Source organism: Pongo pygmaeus, chromosome 13 (assembly GCF_028885625.2).
Source record: "Pongo pygmaeus isolate AG05252 chromosome 13, NHGRI_mPonPyg2-v2.0_pri, whole genome shotgun sequence".
NCBI lineage: Eukaryota > Metazoa > Chordata > Mammalia > Primates > Hominidae > Pongo > Pongo pygmaeus.
The window spans coordinates 90,291,560-90,310,733 of NC_072386.2; the positions used below are offsets into that span (position 1 = coordinate 90,291,560).

The 19,174-nt window shown below is 36.9% G+C and overlaps 1 protein-coding gene across 1 annotated transcript in view; it reads left to right on the forward strand.

Moving 5' to 3' along the window:
- The window catches only part of STX17 (syntaxin 17), a 73,558-nt gene that overhangs the window by 24,883 nt on the left and 29,501 nt on the right, over positions 1-19,174 (forward strand). Inside the window, exon 3 of the mRNA XM_054502123.2 lies at positions 3,277-3,342. Coding sequence (XP_054358098.1) covers positions 3,277-3,342 — 66 coding nt within the window. The remainder of the gene's footprint in view (positions 1-3,276; positions 3,343-19,174) is intronic.

Here is a 19,174-nt window from a genome sequence, read left to right on the forward strand (position 1 = left end):
CCTGGCCGGCCGTGTGAGGTGTCAGTCTGCCCCTGCTGGGGGATGCCTCCCAGTTAGGCTGCTCGGGGGTCAGGGGTCAGGAACCCACTTGAGGAGGCAGTCAGCCGGTTCTCAGATCTCCAGCTGCGTGCTGGGAGAACCACTGCTCTCCTCACAGCTGTCAGACAGGGACATTTAAGTCTGCAGAGGTTACTGCTGTCTTTTTGTTTGTCTGTGCCCTGCCCTCAGAGGTGGAGCCTACAGAGGCAGGCAGGCCTCCTTGAGCTGTGGTGGGCTCCACCCAGTTCAAGCTTCCAGGCTGCTTTGTTTACCTAAGCGAGCCTGGGCAATGGCGGGCGCCCCTCCCCCAGCCTCGCTGCCGACTTGCTGTTTGATCTCAGACTGCTGTGCTAGCAATCAGCGAGACTCCGTGGGCGTAGGACCCTCTGAGCCAGGTGCGGGCTATACTCTCCTGGGGCACCGTTTCCTAAGCCCGTCGGAAAAGCACAGTATTCGGGTGGGAGTGGCCCGATTTTCCAGGTGCCGTCTGTCACCCCTGGAAGGGGAACTCCCTGACCCCTTGCGCTTCCCGAGTGAGGCAATGCCTCGCCCCTGCTTCGGCTGGCGCACGGTGCGCTCACCCACTGACCTGCGCCCACTGTCTGGCACTCCCTAGTGAGATGAACACGGTACCTCAGATGGAAATGCAGAAATCACCCGTCTTCTGCGTCGCTCGCGCTGGGAGCTGTAGACCGGAGCTGTTCCTATTCGGCCATCTTGGCTCCTCCCCCCGGCATCTACCAATGTCCCCATTTATTAATTCCATTATCCCTATCATATCTGGGTCTATTTCTATCGATTGGTTTTTCTCATTGCAGATAATGTTATTCTGCTTTTTTGCATGCATGGCAATTATCTTTTGGATACCAGACATTGTGAAATTTACTTTATTGGGTACTGAATATTTTTTAATTTGTTTAAATATTTTTTAGCTTTATTCTGAAACACAGTTTCATTGGGAACAGTTTGATCCTTTTGAGTCTTTCTTTTTTTTTGATGGAGTCTTGCTCTATTGCGCAGGCTGGAGTGCAGTGACACAATCTGGGCTCACTGCAAGCTCTGCCTCCCAGGTTCATGCCATTTTCCTGCCTCAGCCTCCTGAGTAGCTGGGACTACAGGCGCCCACCACCACACCCGGCTAATTTTTTTGTATTTTCAGTAGAGACGGGGTTTCACCATGTTAGCCAGGATGGTCTCGATCTCCTGACTTTGTGATCCGCCCACTTCAGCCTCTCAAAGTGCTGGGATTACAGGCGTGAGCCACCGTGCCCAGCCTTGAGTCTTTCTTTTAACCTTTCTTGCTTAGGACCAGAACAGCCTTTAGTTCAGGGCTAATTTTTTCCTACAGAGAGCAATACTTTGGAGTATTCTACCTGATATTCAGTGTATTCCAAGGTTTTTCCACTCTGACTTGTGGCCACATGTACCATTTCTAGCCTTGTGTGATCTTCAGGAATTATTCTACCTGTTCTTTTTCTGACAACGGGTAGTTCCCTCACATGCATGCGTGGAGGAGTCCTTTGCTGATGACTCAAAAGGAAAACCCTGCAGATCTCTGGAGTTCTCTCTCAGTGTATTCCTCTCTCAGTGCAACTAGCCGTTCACCATGCAGCCTTCTCCTCTCTGGTATTCTCTGATCCATGAATTCTGATAGCCTTGGCATCTACAAATTCTCAACTCTGTTTCCTTAGTGTTAATTTTTCTTAAAATATCACAACAGATTAGTAGTGGGCAATAAATTTAAAAGTGGTTTATTTTCAAACATGAATCTCTGGCTTCCTTTCTCAAACTTTTATTACTGTTATAACACTGCCTAAAAGAGCTTTCACACTGGATCTGATGGCATCAATTAAATTTTTCTTATAAATGAAAGTGGTTTGGTAGTGGTTTTAAATTTATGTTTTGTAAATACATTTTCAATATGGTCTAATTTTTTTTTTTTTTTTTTTTGAGAAGGAGTCTTACTCTTTTGCCCAGGCTGGAGTGCAGTGTGGCACGATCTTGGCTCACTGCAACCTCCACCTGCCAGGTTCAAGTGATCTCCTGCCTCTGCCTCACAAGTAGCTGGGATTACAGGCACCTGCCACCACGCCCAGATAATTTTTTTGTACTTTTAGTAGAGACGGCGTTTCACCATGTTGGCCAGGCTGGTCTCAAACTTCTGACCTCAGGTGATCCACCTGCCCCGGCCTCCCAAATTGCTGGGATTACAGGCATGAGCCACCGCACCTGGCCGGTCTAATTGTTTTAAGCTTAATAGTTATTGTTTAGTTCTTAGATTATGTAAAAATTTTAGGAGTATCAAAAGAAGTTTTTGCTACATCATTCTTTACCAAATTTTAAGAATGTGTAGAACAAGGAATATAAAAATGCCCTAGAATTTTTTTTTAATGCTTTACTCTTATAATCTATGTTTTCTGTGCATATATGAGGGAATTTTTATATTTCTGTCCTTTCACATTATTTCTAGGTTGATGTTTTGGGGATGTGTAAAGTACCAAAAATGTGTTTAATGTAACTATTCACATCTGCTAACATTTTAATTATTTGATTTTTAATTTCAAATAAAAATAATATATATTTGGTGTTGATGTTTATATTCTATATAAATATTCTGCTATAATATTATCACATATTCCTATGGTTCCTATCAAATGAAAAAATTCCCATGATTCTGTTCCTAATTCTTTTTGGATGATACTCTGAAAGCTAACAGTTGCCTTGGTAAAAATTAAAACATACATATTAAAAGTGCAGTCTCATTTTTTATTTACTCTCTAGTCTGTGGTTTCAGTGTTATTTTTTTAAAATTCAGATTTTAGTTTTCAATACTTAACACTATCATTGACAAACATGTACAATTCTTCATATACAATAAGAATATCTTACAAACACTGTTCTTTTCATTTTTTATATTATTTTACATTCTCATTCTTTATATTTTCCATCTCCAGAGAGTTTGCAACATAGACAAAATACATACTCTTTTTCAATAAAATAAAATAACCTGATTAGTGGGGTTTTTTTGTTTATTTTATAATTTCCATAATTTTGTATGCAGTATTCTTAATAATTTCCTACTTGTATGTGTTTGGAAAGTTAATTACCACTACTAAATCACTATCTTCTCTTGATAGTATGTTTAAGTTTGGGTGGGTGAGTGGGGATTTTTGTGGTAATGGGAAATAACCCTTTAGTGATGAAAAATTTAATACTGCCTGTCTTTCTTTTGTATAGTATCAAAGGTGCAGAATCTGGGACAAGTTGCATGAAGAGCATATCAATGCAGGACGTACAGTTCAGGTAAGGCTTTTATATTTTTTCTGCTAAATCAGTATGAAAAAGACAGTCTTAAGACAATTTTGCTAAAATATTACCTTTGCAGCTGAACCCTTTTATACACATTTGTTACTATTTACTTGAGGATACATTTTTAGCAGAAATTGCTGAGTCACATGCCATACATATTTTTAAAGTTTGTTTTATTACCAAATTTTCCTCCAGAAATGATACACAGACTTATACTCTCACAAGCAATACATTTTGTAAATCCTTTAACATTGGTATTAACCATTTCTTAAATTTTTGCTAATTGATAGGTTAAAATTGTGCCACTTCATTGTTCTAATCTGGATTTGTAAATACTTTGAAGGGTGAACTTTTTTTCACGTTGCCTGGGCAGTAATTTTTTTTTGTTAATTGCCTGTTAATATATTTGTATATCTTACCTTATGTTGATGTCTTTTGTGAGAGCTCCTTATAATTTGAAAGATACTGATCTTCTGTCTATAATTAGTATTGCAAATATTATTTGCTAGTTATTTGCTTTTTAAAAATAAATTTTAATTATTTTAACATAATTTTTAAAAATAATATATTTACATGGTTTTAAAAGCCAAATACAAATAGAGGGCTTATAATATCCTATATTCTCCACCTACAAGTCCTCCTACTTGGAGGAAACCATTGTTAATCCTTTTGGCCTTTCTCCCTGAAATTTACCTCTATTACTAAATAACATGTGTAGACTGATATTTCTTGATTAATCAGGTTTAGATTTTTTTTTTTCTTATGGTAGGTGGAGCTCTAGGTTCCTACCTTGCTCTCCTACTTCCCTTCTCCTATATAATTACCTATATTACAATTTTTGGTTAAATCAATTTTGGTTAAATCAATATAGTGATTTTGGTTAAATCAATATAGTGAGTTAATATAATATAAACTCACTATATTGATTATGGAGATATTGTTTTCTGCTGAGTCAAATAGTGAAATACAGTACTACCTTTTACTTTTTAAAAAGTTAATAATTGCCTCATTTTTTTAGTTGCCTGGCTTTCTGTGTATGTTGTGGTTAATTTTCTCTAAATGCTCCATATCTCTGTCACATGCTATCAATAACACTTCTTTTTCTTTATTTTATTTTTATTTTTTATTTTTTATTTTTTTTGCGACAGAGTCTCACTCTGTTGCCCAGGCTGGAGTGCAGTGGTGCAATCTCGGCTCACTGCAACCTCCGCCTCCCAGGTTCAAGCAATTCTCCTGCCTCAGCCTCCCGAGTAGCTGGGACTACAGGTGCCTGCCACCATGCCTGGCTAATTTTTGTATTTTTAGTTGAGATAGGGTTTCACCATATTGGCCAGGCTGGTCTCAAACTTTTGACCTTGTGATCCGCCTGCCTTGGCCTCCCATAGTGCTGGGATTACAGGCATGAGCCACACCGCACCTGGCCAGTAATATTTCGTATATGCTTAAATATATCAGTTCCCTTCTTGTTTTGTTTTGTTTTGTTTTTTTATTTTTTTGAGACAGAGTCTCCCTCTGTCGCCCAGGCTGGAGTGCAGTGGCTCTATCTCGGCTCACTGCAAGCTCCTCCTCCTGGATTCACGCCATTCTCCTGCCTCAGCCTCCTGAGTAGCTGGGACTACAGGTGACCGCCACCACACCCAGCTAATTTTTTGTAATTTTAGTAGAGACGGGGTTTCACCGTGTTAGCCAGGATGATCTTGATCTCCTGACCTCATGGTCCACCCGCCTCAGCCTCCCAAAGTGCTGGGATTACAGGCGTGAGCCACTGGGCCCAGCTTTTCCCTTCTTTATTTTAAAGATTTTCTTCTGAACTCTTCTTCCCCCACTTCCTATGTGAACTTTCTAGGCTTGTTGTGCAGCTCCTGTTCTGGGACTTTCCTTAGCTGCTTTTCTGTGTTTACATCTCTATTTTCCTAGGTATTATGCTTTCCTCATTTTTGCTTTATTCTATTGTTTTATTGGAGTAATCTTGCAGTAGCCCTCTAATTAAGGGTACCTTGGAGATAAATATAAGTAATTGTATTTCTAAAAAATGCCTTTATTCTCTCCTGACATGTGATTGCTAATTTCACTAGATATAGAATTCTAGTTGGAATTCTCTTTCAATATTGAAGCTTTTCTATCTTTTTTGTGTTATACTTAAAAAAGCTAGTATCATATCATCCCAGTCTTTTGTTTTGTTTTGTTTTTCATTTTTTGAGATGGAGTCTCGCTCTTTCGCCCAGGCTGGAGTGCAGTGATGCAATCTCGGCTGACTGCAATCTCCACCTCTCAGGTTCAAGCGATTCTCCTGCCTCAGCCTCCTGAGTAGCTGGGACTACAGGTGCATGCCACCATGCCCAGCTAATTTTTGTATTTTTAGTAGAAACGGGGTTTCACCATGTTGGCCAGAATGGTCTCAGTCTCTTGACCTTGTGATCCGCCCGCCTCAGCCTTCCAAAGTGCTGGGATTACAGGCGTGAGCTACTGCGCCCAGCTGATTTTCCAGTCTTTGTACAGGACCTGGTTTTGTTGTTTTTTGTTTTTTCCCTTTTTTGGAGCTTTTGTGATTAGTTCATCCCTGGTATTCTGAAATTTGATGATGATGTCATTGTGTTGGACTGTTTCTTTCTAAAAATTCATTTTCTTTAGTTCTGGGTAATTTTCTTAGATTTTTCTTTGGTCATTTATTCTTCCGTGTTTTCTCATTTTGCTCTTTTTTTTTCTTCTTTAATTCTAAAGGTCAGCAAACTGATTCAGAGGCTGTGTCTGGCCTCTGTCTATCCCATTTGCTTACACATTTCTTTGGCTGCTTTCACACTGTAACAGCAGAGTTAAGTTGTTGCAAAAGAGACTGTATGGCCTACAAAGCCTGAGCTATTTACTGTCTGGTTCTTTGCAGAAAAAATTTGGCAGTCCCTGTTCTATTGGATGTTGGAACTCTTGGGTTGCTTGTCTGATTTTCGCTCTATTTTCTGAAAGATTTCCTCAGCTTTCTCTTTAACTTTTTCCTTTGAATTCTTTTTTTCTGCTATTATGATACTTAATTTACAATAGCTTTTTTCTTGTTCTCTTTTCCTTTCTTGATAGCATTTTGTCTATGGGTGTAATAGGTTTTTTTGTTTGTTTTTCTGAGATATTAAAAAGTAGATTGCCTGTCTTCTGGTGGACTTCACTTAAGGATGCTTGGGCAAGCTGGCATTTTCCTTAGGGATACCTCCAAATATCGGTATCTGGAGGTTGTTCTTATTTAGTTTTTTGAAGAAGAATTCTCATTTTCCCCCTACGGCAGGTAGGTGCTTATCTTACAAAGTTTTAGAGGCAGATTAGGTAAAGACTTTTGGGCTTTCTTCAGTACAGGCTTTTTAGCCCTGTGCCTGGTGTTTCTGAATCTAGAGTCAGTTGCTCCAAAGAATACATCTGTGGTCCTCTTGAATTCAGAAAGATTATTATAGCTGCAGTATAGTGATTAAATTGTGATAGAATGAAATGAATTCAGGAGATCATTAGGAAGGGTTACAGATGTCCAAGAAAAAGTTGTTAGTAGCTTAGAGATAGTGGAGATGAAGGAAAACAGATTGATTTGAGATTTAGATGGAAATTTGACTTATCTCTCTATAGCTGTATTTACTGCTTGCTAATTAGATTATAGGCCTAACAAGCAGAGACTGTGTCTCCACTATTTGTATATTCTGCAGCAACTGGTGCCCAGCAAGATTTGGTGTCTATTGAATGGTACTCAGCATGTTAATGATTTAATGAGGTTATTATGACTTAGATTTCTTACCATCTTCCCTGTTTAATCTATCATTTAAAAATCACATGATTTGGTTGAGACATTGGCTATGGTCAAAGTATTTGTTTACTGATTTATAAAATTTGCATATATATTTACCGTATTGACCTCCATCTGGCATAAAAGATTATGGGTGCCTTTAGAGTAGTAAGATTGAAGCTATTGTTAGATGTAGGTATTTGGTGAGTTTTACTCATATCTGCTCTGAATTTTGTGTATATATTTCTACTTTGCTAGTTAGTGTAAAAGTTATTTTGGGATAAATAATCTCATCAACAATTATCACAGATTTTCTAGATTTATCATCATTAGATTTACATAGTAAGAACTATATTGTCACATTCATTATGATATCTTGATAAAAAGAAGTTCTTAATTTAAATGTAGTTTAAATTATCAATCTTTTATGGTTCCTACTTTGGTGGCTTGTTCAAGAAATCCTCTCTTGGAGGATTCAAGAAGATATTTCTTTATATATTTAACTGAGTATTTTAAATATTTTGCTTTTAACATTCAAGTCTTTAATCCATCTGGAATTGGTGGTATGAGGTAGACATCAATAAAATTTTATTTTATTCCATCTTGAAAATCACTTGTGTGTCACTATTACCTGATTTCTGTGGTGCTGCTTCTGAAGCATATTGTAATTCCAAAGATGCATGTAACTCCATATGTCTCTGATCTTTATATTCTATTCCATTTGTCAGTCTATTTCTGCACCAAATTCCACACACTATCTTAATTATGACAGTTTTAAGATAAAGCTTGATATCTGATTGTACAATACTTCCACAGTATCCTTCCTTTTCAGGAGTGTTTTGGCTATACTTGGCTCTTTAGTCCTCCATATGAAATTCAGAATCAGCTTTTCAAAGTCCATACACAGTCTTGTTGGGAAGTTGGGAGTTGCATTGGTAGAGAAAATTGACATCTTTACAATATCTAGTTTTCCTACCTGTGAATATGGGATATTCTTGCATTTGTATTTATCTTCTTTAATATTTGGGAATCTTTATAGTTTTTTGCGTACAGGTTGTGGTACATTGTACTTTCTAAAGATACCCACAAAAATATCCCCCATCCCACATGGCCTTCTACATTACGACCTTGCTACTCCCCCACCAATAGGTGGAGTCTAATTCCCCTTCTCTTGAATCTGGGCAGAAGTAAAGCTGCTTATTTGTTGACTTGCTAGTTTAATTTAAAACACATTGTAATTGCATTATTTCCCCCATTTTTGTCATTTACCATACAAAAGTGTAAAAGGAATATTTTACAAAGCTTCGTCTTCCTCAGCTCTTCTTCCCAAATACTTAATATTTGGTAACAACACTAATTGATGAGAGAAGATTCTGAAAAGTACATCACAGTTTCTATCTTGAAGGAACTTACATAGACAGGAATTCACAAAAAGTTAAATTAAGTATTTAAACAATAGTTTAAAACCTTAGTAAAAGTTAATGTAAGTCAGAATATGATTAATTGACAATTGCATTTTAGAGACCAATAAATGATATAGTACCTGCTATCTGGATGCTGGATAAGGGAGTATTATCCTCATTTTTTAAATACCAGAAAGTTGAAGAGATTGAGTGTTTGTCTAAGAAGTAGTAGGAAACCAGTTTATCTGGCATAGTGTCAGTGCTCTTAGTTGGCATTTAATAAGAATCTTTAATGAGAACCCATTCCAGTGTTGTATTCTAGTGTTTTTATTTTAATCTGGAAACATTTTGAATAATAATTCAGGTGGATAGGGATTTGAGTGCTACACTTAATACCTCTGTAAGATGTTCATTAGATATTTGTTAAATAAATGGATGGAGACCTTTTTCTCTATTGATTTTTACTCTTTTTCATGGTTTAGTTAATACCTGTTAAGCTATATATATTCTTTTTGGTGACTTTTGATGTTGAAATAAGTGAGAAGTCATTATATTAGTATCAGTGCCTTAAGTATAGTAGTTAGGTAATGAAAGTAAAGAATAGTCCAGATTTACTTTAATTAAATAGCTATGACTCTGGAGCCCTTAGCAATAAATTATATGCTGTCTAGAATGTGTTTACTCTAAGTTATTTAAATGTTTACCAGTGGACTTCTGCTCTGTATTTGTGAAGAAATCAGATTAATTATTATGATACCAAATGTTTTCTGCTGTATACAATTTGTTCTCAAAATTACATGTTGTAAAAACACATTAAGAATCCTTAAGTCAATATTTTAAAAAGGCAAATATATGCATAGCCACTTTTAATCATTAAATACATAATTAGCCATTTTTCAGAATTTTCAATTAACTTAAAATAATTACTTTTTACAATTGTCAGTATAGATAAGTATATATTTGAATATTTTTTTTAATCTTTAGACAGAAGTTTTGGGACATTTCTGAAAGAAGGAAAAAAGCCATAAGTACTTATAACATTTAGTTATAAAACCAAAGAGAACAAAAGAGAGAAGTTGTTTTTAATTTATTAAAAGTGTAGGCTGGGTGCAGTGGCTCACACCTGTAATCCCAGCGCTTTGGGAGGCTGAAGCAGGTGGATCACGAGGTCAGGAGATCGAGACCATCCTGGCTAACACGGTGAAACCCCATCTCTACTAAAAATACAAAAAAATTAGCCGGGTGTGGTGGTGGGCGCCTGTAGTCCCAGCTACTCAGGAGGCTGAGGCAGCAGAATGGCATGAACCCAGGAGGCGGAGCTTGCAGTGAGCCGAGATCACACCACTGCACTCCAGCCTGCGCAACAGAGCGAGACTCCGTCTCAAAAAAAAAAAAAAAGTGTAGCTATGGTTTACAGTTTACTATTTGTACACTGCAAAGCTTGTTAAGTTGATATATGTTCTTTTTTAAAAACTTATGTCGGTGATTATAGACCCCTTGATTAACTGCTGGATATTCCTGAAAATTTTCAGAATTTGGTACAATACCTGCTTTTCTGACCTGATTATTAGAAAAGCAGAAGCATTTGAACATTTGCTGTGTTCTAGATACTCTTCTAGACACTGGGCATACGTCTGTGGCGGTGGCAAGTGGAGAGAGCAGAGAGAGATTTGTTTAAAGTAAACACATATGTAATATGTTAGATGATTATAAGTGCCATGAAGAAAAGTAAAGCAGGTTAAAGGCAACAAAGAATCACAGAAGGTGTTGAGTGTTCTTTTAAATAAATGGTGTTTGTGGAAGGCTTCTGATGACATTTGAGCAGAGATCTAAAGGAAGTGAAGGCATAAACCATGGCGAATAGAATTTTCCAGGCAGAGGGACGGCTCTGAGGTGAGAGGATGTGGCATAGTCAAGGAATAGTAAGGAATAGTAAGGAGGTCAGTGTGGCTAGTGTGAGCAAGGAGAGTACAGGAGATGAAGTCAAAGAGATCAGAGGGTCAGATCATGGAGAGCCTTGCAGGATATGGTAACTCAGAGTTAGTAGGCAGCTTTTGGAAGGTTCTGAGCTTCTTCCACTCTGCATAAATATTTTGAAATTCATTTATGTTGTGATGTCTGTCAGTGTTTAATTCCCTTTTATTATTGAATAGTATTCTATTGTATGGCTATACCACTATACCACTGTTTGGCTATTACTAATAAAGCTGCTATGAACATTTGGGTACAGGTATTTGTGTGGACAAAGGATTTCATTTATTGTGGGTAAATAGGAGTGGAATGGCTGGAACATATAGTAGTTGTTTTTTAGGAAACTGCCAAGTTGTTTTCCAAAATGATTGTATCGTTTTATATTCCCACCAGTTCCTCCATTGTCCTTGCAAACAGTTGATATAGTCAGCCTTTTAAATTTTAACCCTTCTAATTAAGTCTGTAATGGTATCTCATGAGTTTAACCTTCATTTGCTTAATGATTAACGATGTTTCTGTTTTCTTTTGAATTTTGAATTTTAATGAATTAAAAACAACTTCTCTCTTTTGTTCTCTTTGATTTTATAACTAAATGTTATAACTACTTATGGCTTTTTTCCTTCTTACATGAATTTTTTATTCCATTTTGTCTCCTTGCCTTGCTAGCTAATACCTCTGTTATTTTAGTGGTTCCTTTAGGGTCTTTAGTGTACATCTTATCACAGTTTATTTGCAAGTGGTAATATTCTATTTCACATATGTTTAAGAAACTTAACAATACACCTCTATTTCTCCTCTACCAGCCTATATGCTGTTGTTCTCATATATTTAACTTTTATACATCATATACTTCATAATATTTAAATAGGCATTTATTTTTTTAAGTGATTTAGATATTAAAGAAAAAAATCTTATATATGTACTGGTGTCATTTCCATTTTTAGTGTGCTTAATGCCTTTATGTAGATCCATATTTCCATCTGGTGTGGTTTTCCTTTTGCTGGAAAGATTTCCTTTAACATTTCTGGGAGTGTGATTCTGCTGTGATGAATACTTTGAGTTTTTGTATATCTGAAAAGTTTTTGTTTTGCCATTGTTTTTAAAAGAAATTTTGCTGTATTTACATTAACTTTTTTCTTTCAGTACTTTAAAGATGTTCAGCTGTCTTCTCACTTGCATTGTTTCTGATGAGAAATCTGCTTAATTCTTATCGTTGTTACTTTGTATGTAATGTGTCTCATTTCTCTTGCTTTTATGATTTTCCTTTAATCTCTGGTTGGGCACTTTGATTATGATAGGCTTTGGTGGCATTTTCTTTGTGTCTTGTGCTTTGAATTTATTGAGCTTCTTGGACCTCTGGATTTATCGTTTGCATCAAATGTGGGCATTTTTTGGCCATTATTCATATATTTTTCTGTCCCCTCCCTCCTCTTCTCCTTCAAGGGCTCCAATTACACATATGTTAGGTTGCTTAAAGTTATGTGATAGCTCACTGATGCTCTTTTAATTCTTTTTGATTTTTTTATCTGTGTGTTTTATTTTGGATAGTGTCTATTGCCATGCCTTTATGTTTATTAGTCTTAGCAGCAGTGTCTAGTCTGCCATTAATCTATTCAATGTATTGTTTATCTCACTCACATATTGTAGTTTTCCCCTCCAGAATTTTGAGTCTTTTTTATATCTTCTATGTCTCTAATTAACTTTTTGAACACATGAAATACAATTGTAATAGCTATTTTAATATATTTTTCTACTAATGCTTATATCTAGGGCAATTCTAGGTCAATTTCAGTTCGGTGATTATTTTCTTCATTATGGGTGATGTTTTCTTGTTTGTGTCTAGTGATATTCGATTGGGTCTCTTTTACTTTGGTAGGTGCTGGATATTTTTATGTTTTTATAAATCTTATGTTTATATATAAAACAATGAGCTTTGTTCTGGAATGTAGTTAAGTTGCTTGGAAACTGTTTGATCCTTTAGGGTCTTACTCTTACGATTCATTAGGCTTAACTATAGCACTGCTCGGTCTGTGGCTTATTATTTCTCATCATGGGGGCAAAACCTTTTTGAGTGCACTACTCAATGCCCTGTGAATTAAGAGTTTTCCCATTTTGGCTGGTGGCAACAGGCAATGTCTCCAGTGTTGAGTGAGTGCTGGGTACTGTTCTCTCTAACTTTTTCAGGTTGTTTCCTCACCAGCTTTGGGTAATTTCCTCACATACATGTTCTGATCAGTTCTTTGCTGAATTCTGGTATTTAGTGACCTCTAAATACCAATGTATCACTGATCCCTCTGCATATTTCCAGGGCTCTCTTTCCCTGTGCTGCACTCTCCTCTCCAGTGCTCTGTTAAGTGAACTGTGCTCACCTTGGACAGAACCAAAAGTCATCTGTTATTGTTTTGAAACTGCAAATATAGTATACTTAACAATTTTCTTCTCTAGGATAAGAAAACATTAGGATTAAGAAACATTTTGTGATCAAAATTTGAAACTAAATGAGAGTTGGAAATTGTTACTACTATAATAATTCACTGAAGAACATTAACTTGGCTTTTATAGAAATCTGATAAAGGCCAGGCGCAGTGGCTCACGCCTATAATGCTAACATTTTGGGAGGCCAAGGTGGATGGATTGCCTGAGCTCATGAGTTCAATACCAGCTTGGGCAACATGGTGAAACTCTGTCTCTACAAAAAATACCAAAAAATTAGCCAGGCATGGTGGTGTGTGCCGTATAGTCTAGCTGCTTGGGAAGCTGAGGTGGGAGGATCTCTTGAGCCTGGGAGATTGAGACTGCAGTGAGCCATGATCATGCCACTGCACTCCAGCCTGGGTGACAGCGTGAGACCTTGTCTGGAAGGAAGAAAGGAAGGAAGGAAGGGAGGGAGGGAGGGAAGGAGGAGGGAGGGAAGGACCTGATGGGAGGGAGGGAAGAAGGAAGGAAGCTATCGGCCTAGCTTTTTCTTCATAATAGTGATGATGTAGAACTTGTTGAGGTCACAGATTTCTGGGATCCACATTAGAGATTCTGATTCAGTAGATTTCAGACCACATTTGGAGAGATACTGCTGTGGAGAAGCTATCCCAGTTCCATAAGTACACAGATGCACAAAAATAAAATCAGCCATGGAATTTGTAGACGTGAGATGTGACTTTCATGATTTTACTAGGAAAAATATAGAACACTTGAGCTATCTACTTTTTAATTTTTAAAAAGGGGGATGATTTAAAAGGGAGAAACAATAGAAAAGAAAGGGAATGAGGAGGAGAGTGGAGAAGCAAATGTAGTAGACTGGTTAGGAGAAAAGAAGCGATTAAGGAGAAGCAAAACCAGATAGAGAATGGAAAAGAAGATACAAGAGTAGATTCCAAAATGAATGCTATTAGGATATAAATTGTTTTAACTTGTTGTGAGTTAAATTTTGCTTTAAAGTTCTTATGAGCTGATTAATCAGGATTTAGGATCCTTGACCTCTACTCTGATTGGCATAGGTTCTACAGAATCTCAGGGAGGAAATTAAATCTAAAACATCATCAGTTGTAAGACACACTATTATTTTGTATACCTCTAAGAAAGAAAAAAGTACTGCCAGTTAACTATGCACAGTGCTTTTTACCATTTATTTTAAGATACTTTCCAATTTTAGAGATGTTAAAATGTGGACAAGATACTGTGTTTTAAAATTGATGAAATACAGTATTTAGAAGGCTTCTACCCTACCTCGATCTTTTCCCAATCTATTCTTCCTATTTAGTGTGTTCTATTTTCCCAGTATTATTTTTCAGAGACATCACAAGTCTCCCCTCCTTCATGAAGCCTACCTAGATCCTTACTGTAAGATATGTGTCAGATTTCCTTTGAGCATGTTTCTTCTGCCTCTTTCATTTTGAATATTTCCCCTTAATAGAGAATCAAAAGCAAAATAGGAGTTACATAGTTCTGCTCTCTCTGCATCATCTGCTAACACTGCACCATCTGCCCCAAGCAGTGGGCCTGAACTTTCTTTCTTGTTCTTACTCTACATGTATTTTTAAGTCCTTTTTATTGTTCTTAACATTTTTTCATCAGCCTCCGCTCATTCTGGGCTCTAACTTTACTTATAAGATTCTCTTTGTTTTACAAGTCCTTAAAATTCTGAACTTATCATAGCACACCTTACACAACAACCATATTGGATTCTTTAGGTGCCACTTTCTTTTCTTTCTTATCAGATTAACTTATTTTAATTTTTTCTTTTTTGAGAGGCAGTCTCGCTCTTGTCGCCCAGGCTGGAGTGCAGTGGCACGATCTCAGCTCACTGCAGCCACCACCTCTCGGGTTCAAGTGAGTCTGCTGCCTCAGCCTCCCAAGTAGCTGGGATTACAGGTGCCCACCACCATGCCCAGATAATTTTTGTATTTTTAATAAAGTTGGGGTTTTACCACGTTGGCCAGGCTGGTCTCGAACTCCTGACCTTCAAGTGATCCGCCCGCCTCGGCCTCCCAAGGTGCTGGGAGTACAGGTGTGAGCTTACTTTTTATAGTGTCAGATTAACTTGTTTGTATAGTGTAGAATTTTACTTTTTTTTTTTTTTTTTTTTTGAGATGGAGTCCCACTCTGTCACCCAGGCTGGAGTGCAGTGGCGTGATCTCAGATCTCGGCTCACTGCAACCTCCACCCCCAGCTTCAAGCAATTCCCCTGCCTCAGCCTCCCAAGTAGCTAGGATTACAGGCGCACACCACCATGCCCAGCTAACTTTTTTGTATTTTTAGTAGAGACGGGGTTTCTTCATGTTGTCCAGACTGGTCTCAAACTCCTGACCTCAGGCAGTCCGCCCGACTCAGCCTCCCAAAGTGCCGGGATTACAGGCGTGAGCCACCGCGCCCGGCCTAGAATTTTACTTTTTAGAAACTTTATCTCTTTTGCAAAAAACTTTATTACAGTATGATTTCTGCTATGGCATCATGCAGCTTTTTTCTTTAAACTTGATCAAATTCTCTTTCCTAAAGAATCACTAATCCCTAGTGTTCCTTCTAACTCTTGTGAACTGCAAGGTGGCATCATGGTTTCTCTCTCATGCGTCTCACTTCCACTTCACTATTTTATGCTTGTATGTCAGAATTAATTCCAAAGGAGTAGTTCTTTTCATTATTTCTTCCACTTAATGAAAGATGGAATGTTTCATATGCTAGTGACTTACACTTTTCTAGGGAAGAATTTTAGTTGGTTTCTTGATAGTTGGAGATCCATGTTGTTGGACCACTACTTTGCCACTTTGTGGAAAGTATTAAGAAAGCATTCATTCTTTTACCATATTGATTGAATCGTACCATGTACCAGGGACCAAAGGTGGCCTTGAGGATATATGACAAAGAAATTAGACACAATCCCCGTTCTTAGAAACTTTACAGTTCAGTTGAATGTTAAGTAATATCCTTATCCAGTATACTTCTACAATAAAATTCCTACTCAGTTTTACCCCTACCTGAATGCTTCAACCTCATTTCTGTCCTAACGTTAATTGACCGTACAAGTCAATGTAGTACTATTTTCTGAAAGTATTATTTAAACTTTTTATTGTGAAATATAATTTACGTATTCTAAAAAATGCCTAAAATATAAATATACACCCAAATAAATTATTATACTGTGAACACTCATGTATCACTACTCAGATCAAGAAATAGTTGCTGGTATCCTAGAAGCCCATAGCCTCTTCCCAATTACAACCACCTTTTCCCCTGCAAAAATAATCACTATCTTGATTTATATGGTAAATACTTTGTACCTTTTCTGTATAATTTTACTGCCAAAGTGTGTGCTTAAGACTAATTTCATTTAGCCTGTTTTTGAACATTATATAAATTGAATTAAACAAGATATCTTTTGTGTCTGGCTTGTCATTTACCTGTGTTTTTCCTATAACAATAGTTCATCCATTTTCATTGCTGTATATATTCTATTTAATGAACATACCATAGTATATCCATTCTGTGGATGGACATTTGAGTTGTTCAGTTTATATTATAAATGCTATTAACATTCTTGTATATTTTTATACATGTGCACATATTTCTGTTGAGTATATTCCTAGGACAGGAATTGTTGGTTCCTTGAGCATGCTTACTTTCAACTTTAGTAAGTAATACCAAGCTATTTTCCAAAACAGTAATGTTAATTTTACATTCCTTCCAGCAGTGAATACAATCCTGTGGGCACCACATCCTTACCAATACCAATATTTAGTATTGTCAGACTTTAATTTTAGCTGTTCTGGTGGGTAAGTTAATTGTGGTTTTAATTTACATTTACCTGATTATTCATGAGATTAACTTTTCATGTGTTTATGAGACATGCCCATCTAGAGTTCTTGCCTAAGTTTCTATGGGTTGTTTGTATTTTTTTATATTGATTTGTAAGACTTCTTTATATGTTTTGCCTATGACCCCTTTATCAGTTATATGTGTTGCAGTTATCTTCTGCCATTCAGTGGTTTACTTTTTCACTGTCTTAGTGGTGTTTCTTGATGACTAGAAGCTCATTTAATTTAAAGGTTATCAATCTTATAGTTGGTGATTTTGTGCCGTGTTTACTTTTATTTTTGTTTTTTAGAGACGGGGTCTCCTTTTGTCACCCAAGCTGGAGTGCAGTGGCGCAATCATAGCTCACTGCTGTCTCAAACTCCTGGGCTCGAGAGTTGTGCCATGTTTAAGAAATCTTTCCTACCCAGGGTTACAAAGATATTCTTCTATTTAAAAGTGTTATTGTTTTGCCTTTCACATTTAAGTCTACAGTCCATCTGGTTGATTATTGTATATGGCGTGAAGTGGTATATCCAGCTTTATTTTTTTTGGTAAGGATACCCAAATTACTAGGCATAATGATTTGAAAACTTCATTTTTTTTTCCCAGCATTGATTGCTCTATAGTGCTACTTTTGTCATAAGTCAAGTGCATATATGTTTGGGTTGTTTCTGGGCTGTTTCACTGTGTATTTGTCTATTCTTGCACTAATGCCATACTCTCTTAATTACTATGGCTTTATAATGAGTTTTGATATCTAATAGAGGAAGTTCTCGTACTTTCTTCTTCACAAGTGATTTGGATAGTCTCAGCCCTGTGCATTTTCATATACGTTTTAGAATCAGCTTATCAAGTTTCACCAAAACAAAACAAATTATCAATTAACCTTTTGCAAATTTATTTAATTTATTGAATCCCTGTATTTGTTTTTGTTTGTTCATTTGTTTGTTTCTTTGTTTTGCGACGCAGTCTCGCTCTGTCACCCAGGCTGGAGTGCAGTGGCGCAATCTCTGCTCACTGCAAGCTCCGCCTCCTGGATTCAAGTGATTCTCCTGCCTCAGCCTCCCGAGTAGCTAGGACTACAGGCGCATACCACCTCGCCCGGCTGATTTTTGTTTTTGTTTTTGTTTTTTTGAGTTGGAGTCTCACTCTGTCACCCAGGCTGGAGTGCAGTGGCGCAGTCTTGGCTCATTGCAACCTCCACCTCTTGGGTTCAAGCAATTCTCCTGCTTCAGCCTCCCGAGTAGCTGGGACTACAGGTGCAAACCACCACGCCTGGCTAATTTTTGTATTTCTTAGTAGAGACAGGATTTCACCATGTTGGCCAGGTTGGTCTCAAACTCCTGACCTCGAGTGATCTGCCCACCTTGGCCTCCCAAAGTGCTGAGATTACAGGCGTGCGCCACTGCACCTGGCCGAATCTCTATATTTGAATAAAAGTTACATCTTTGCAATATTGAATCCTCCAATCCATGACCATATTTTATTGTTTTATCTTTTATATGAAGCTAGATTTAAATTGCTGATGTTTCTTTAGGATTTTAAAATCTTGTTTATAGTGCATGAGACTAGTCTGAATTTTTCTTTATTCTTAATCTTCTTAAGTTTCGTTTCAAGGTCGTGCTATCATAAAGAGTTAGAGGATGGTCTTTTTCTGTGCCTTTGAAGAATTTGTGTAATTCTTTAAATATTTGGTAGAATTGGCCAGTAAAACTATCAGGCTGGGCTTTTTCTTTGTTTGTTTGTTTAGTTGGTTTTGGTTTTGTGTGGCGAGGAAGAGAGACTTCAAAATATACATTCAATTTCTTTAATAATTATATGACTATTTTGGTTTCTATTTGTCAGTTTGATAAGTTATAGTCTTCTAATTATTTCATCTAAGTTTTCTAATTTATTGGCATAAATTTTTTCAGAATATTTTATTTTTTAATTCTGCAAGATCAGTAGTAATGCCATTTTTCATTTCTGATTTTGGTTATTTATGCCTTCTCTATTTTTTAAAATTCTTTTTCAATGAGGTTTATCAATTTTATTAGTCTTCCCAAAAATCTAGTTTTGGCTTTGTTAATCTATTGTATTATGTTTGTTTTTCTGTTTCATCAAATTTATTTTTACATCTTTATTATTTTCTCCCTTCTACTTTTTTTGCAATTGTTTTTACTATTTTCTAGTTTCTTGTGATGGATTTTCAGTCTACTAATTTCCAACCTTTTTTCTTTTCTAATACATATATATATATATATATATGCAGTTATAGCTATAAATTTTTATTACTTTAGCTGCCTGTAGGTTTAAATATGCATTATTTTTCTTTTCATTCAGGTCAAAGCGTTTTTTTTTAGACGGAGTTTCACTCTTGTTGCTCAGGCTGGAGTGCAATGGTGCAATCTTCGCTCACTGCAACCTCCACCTC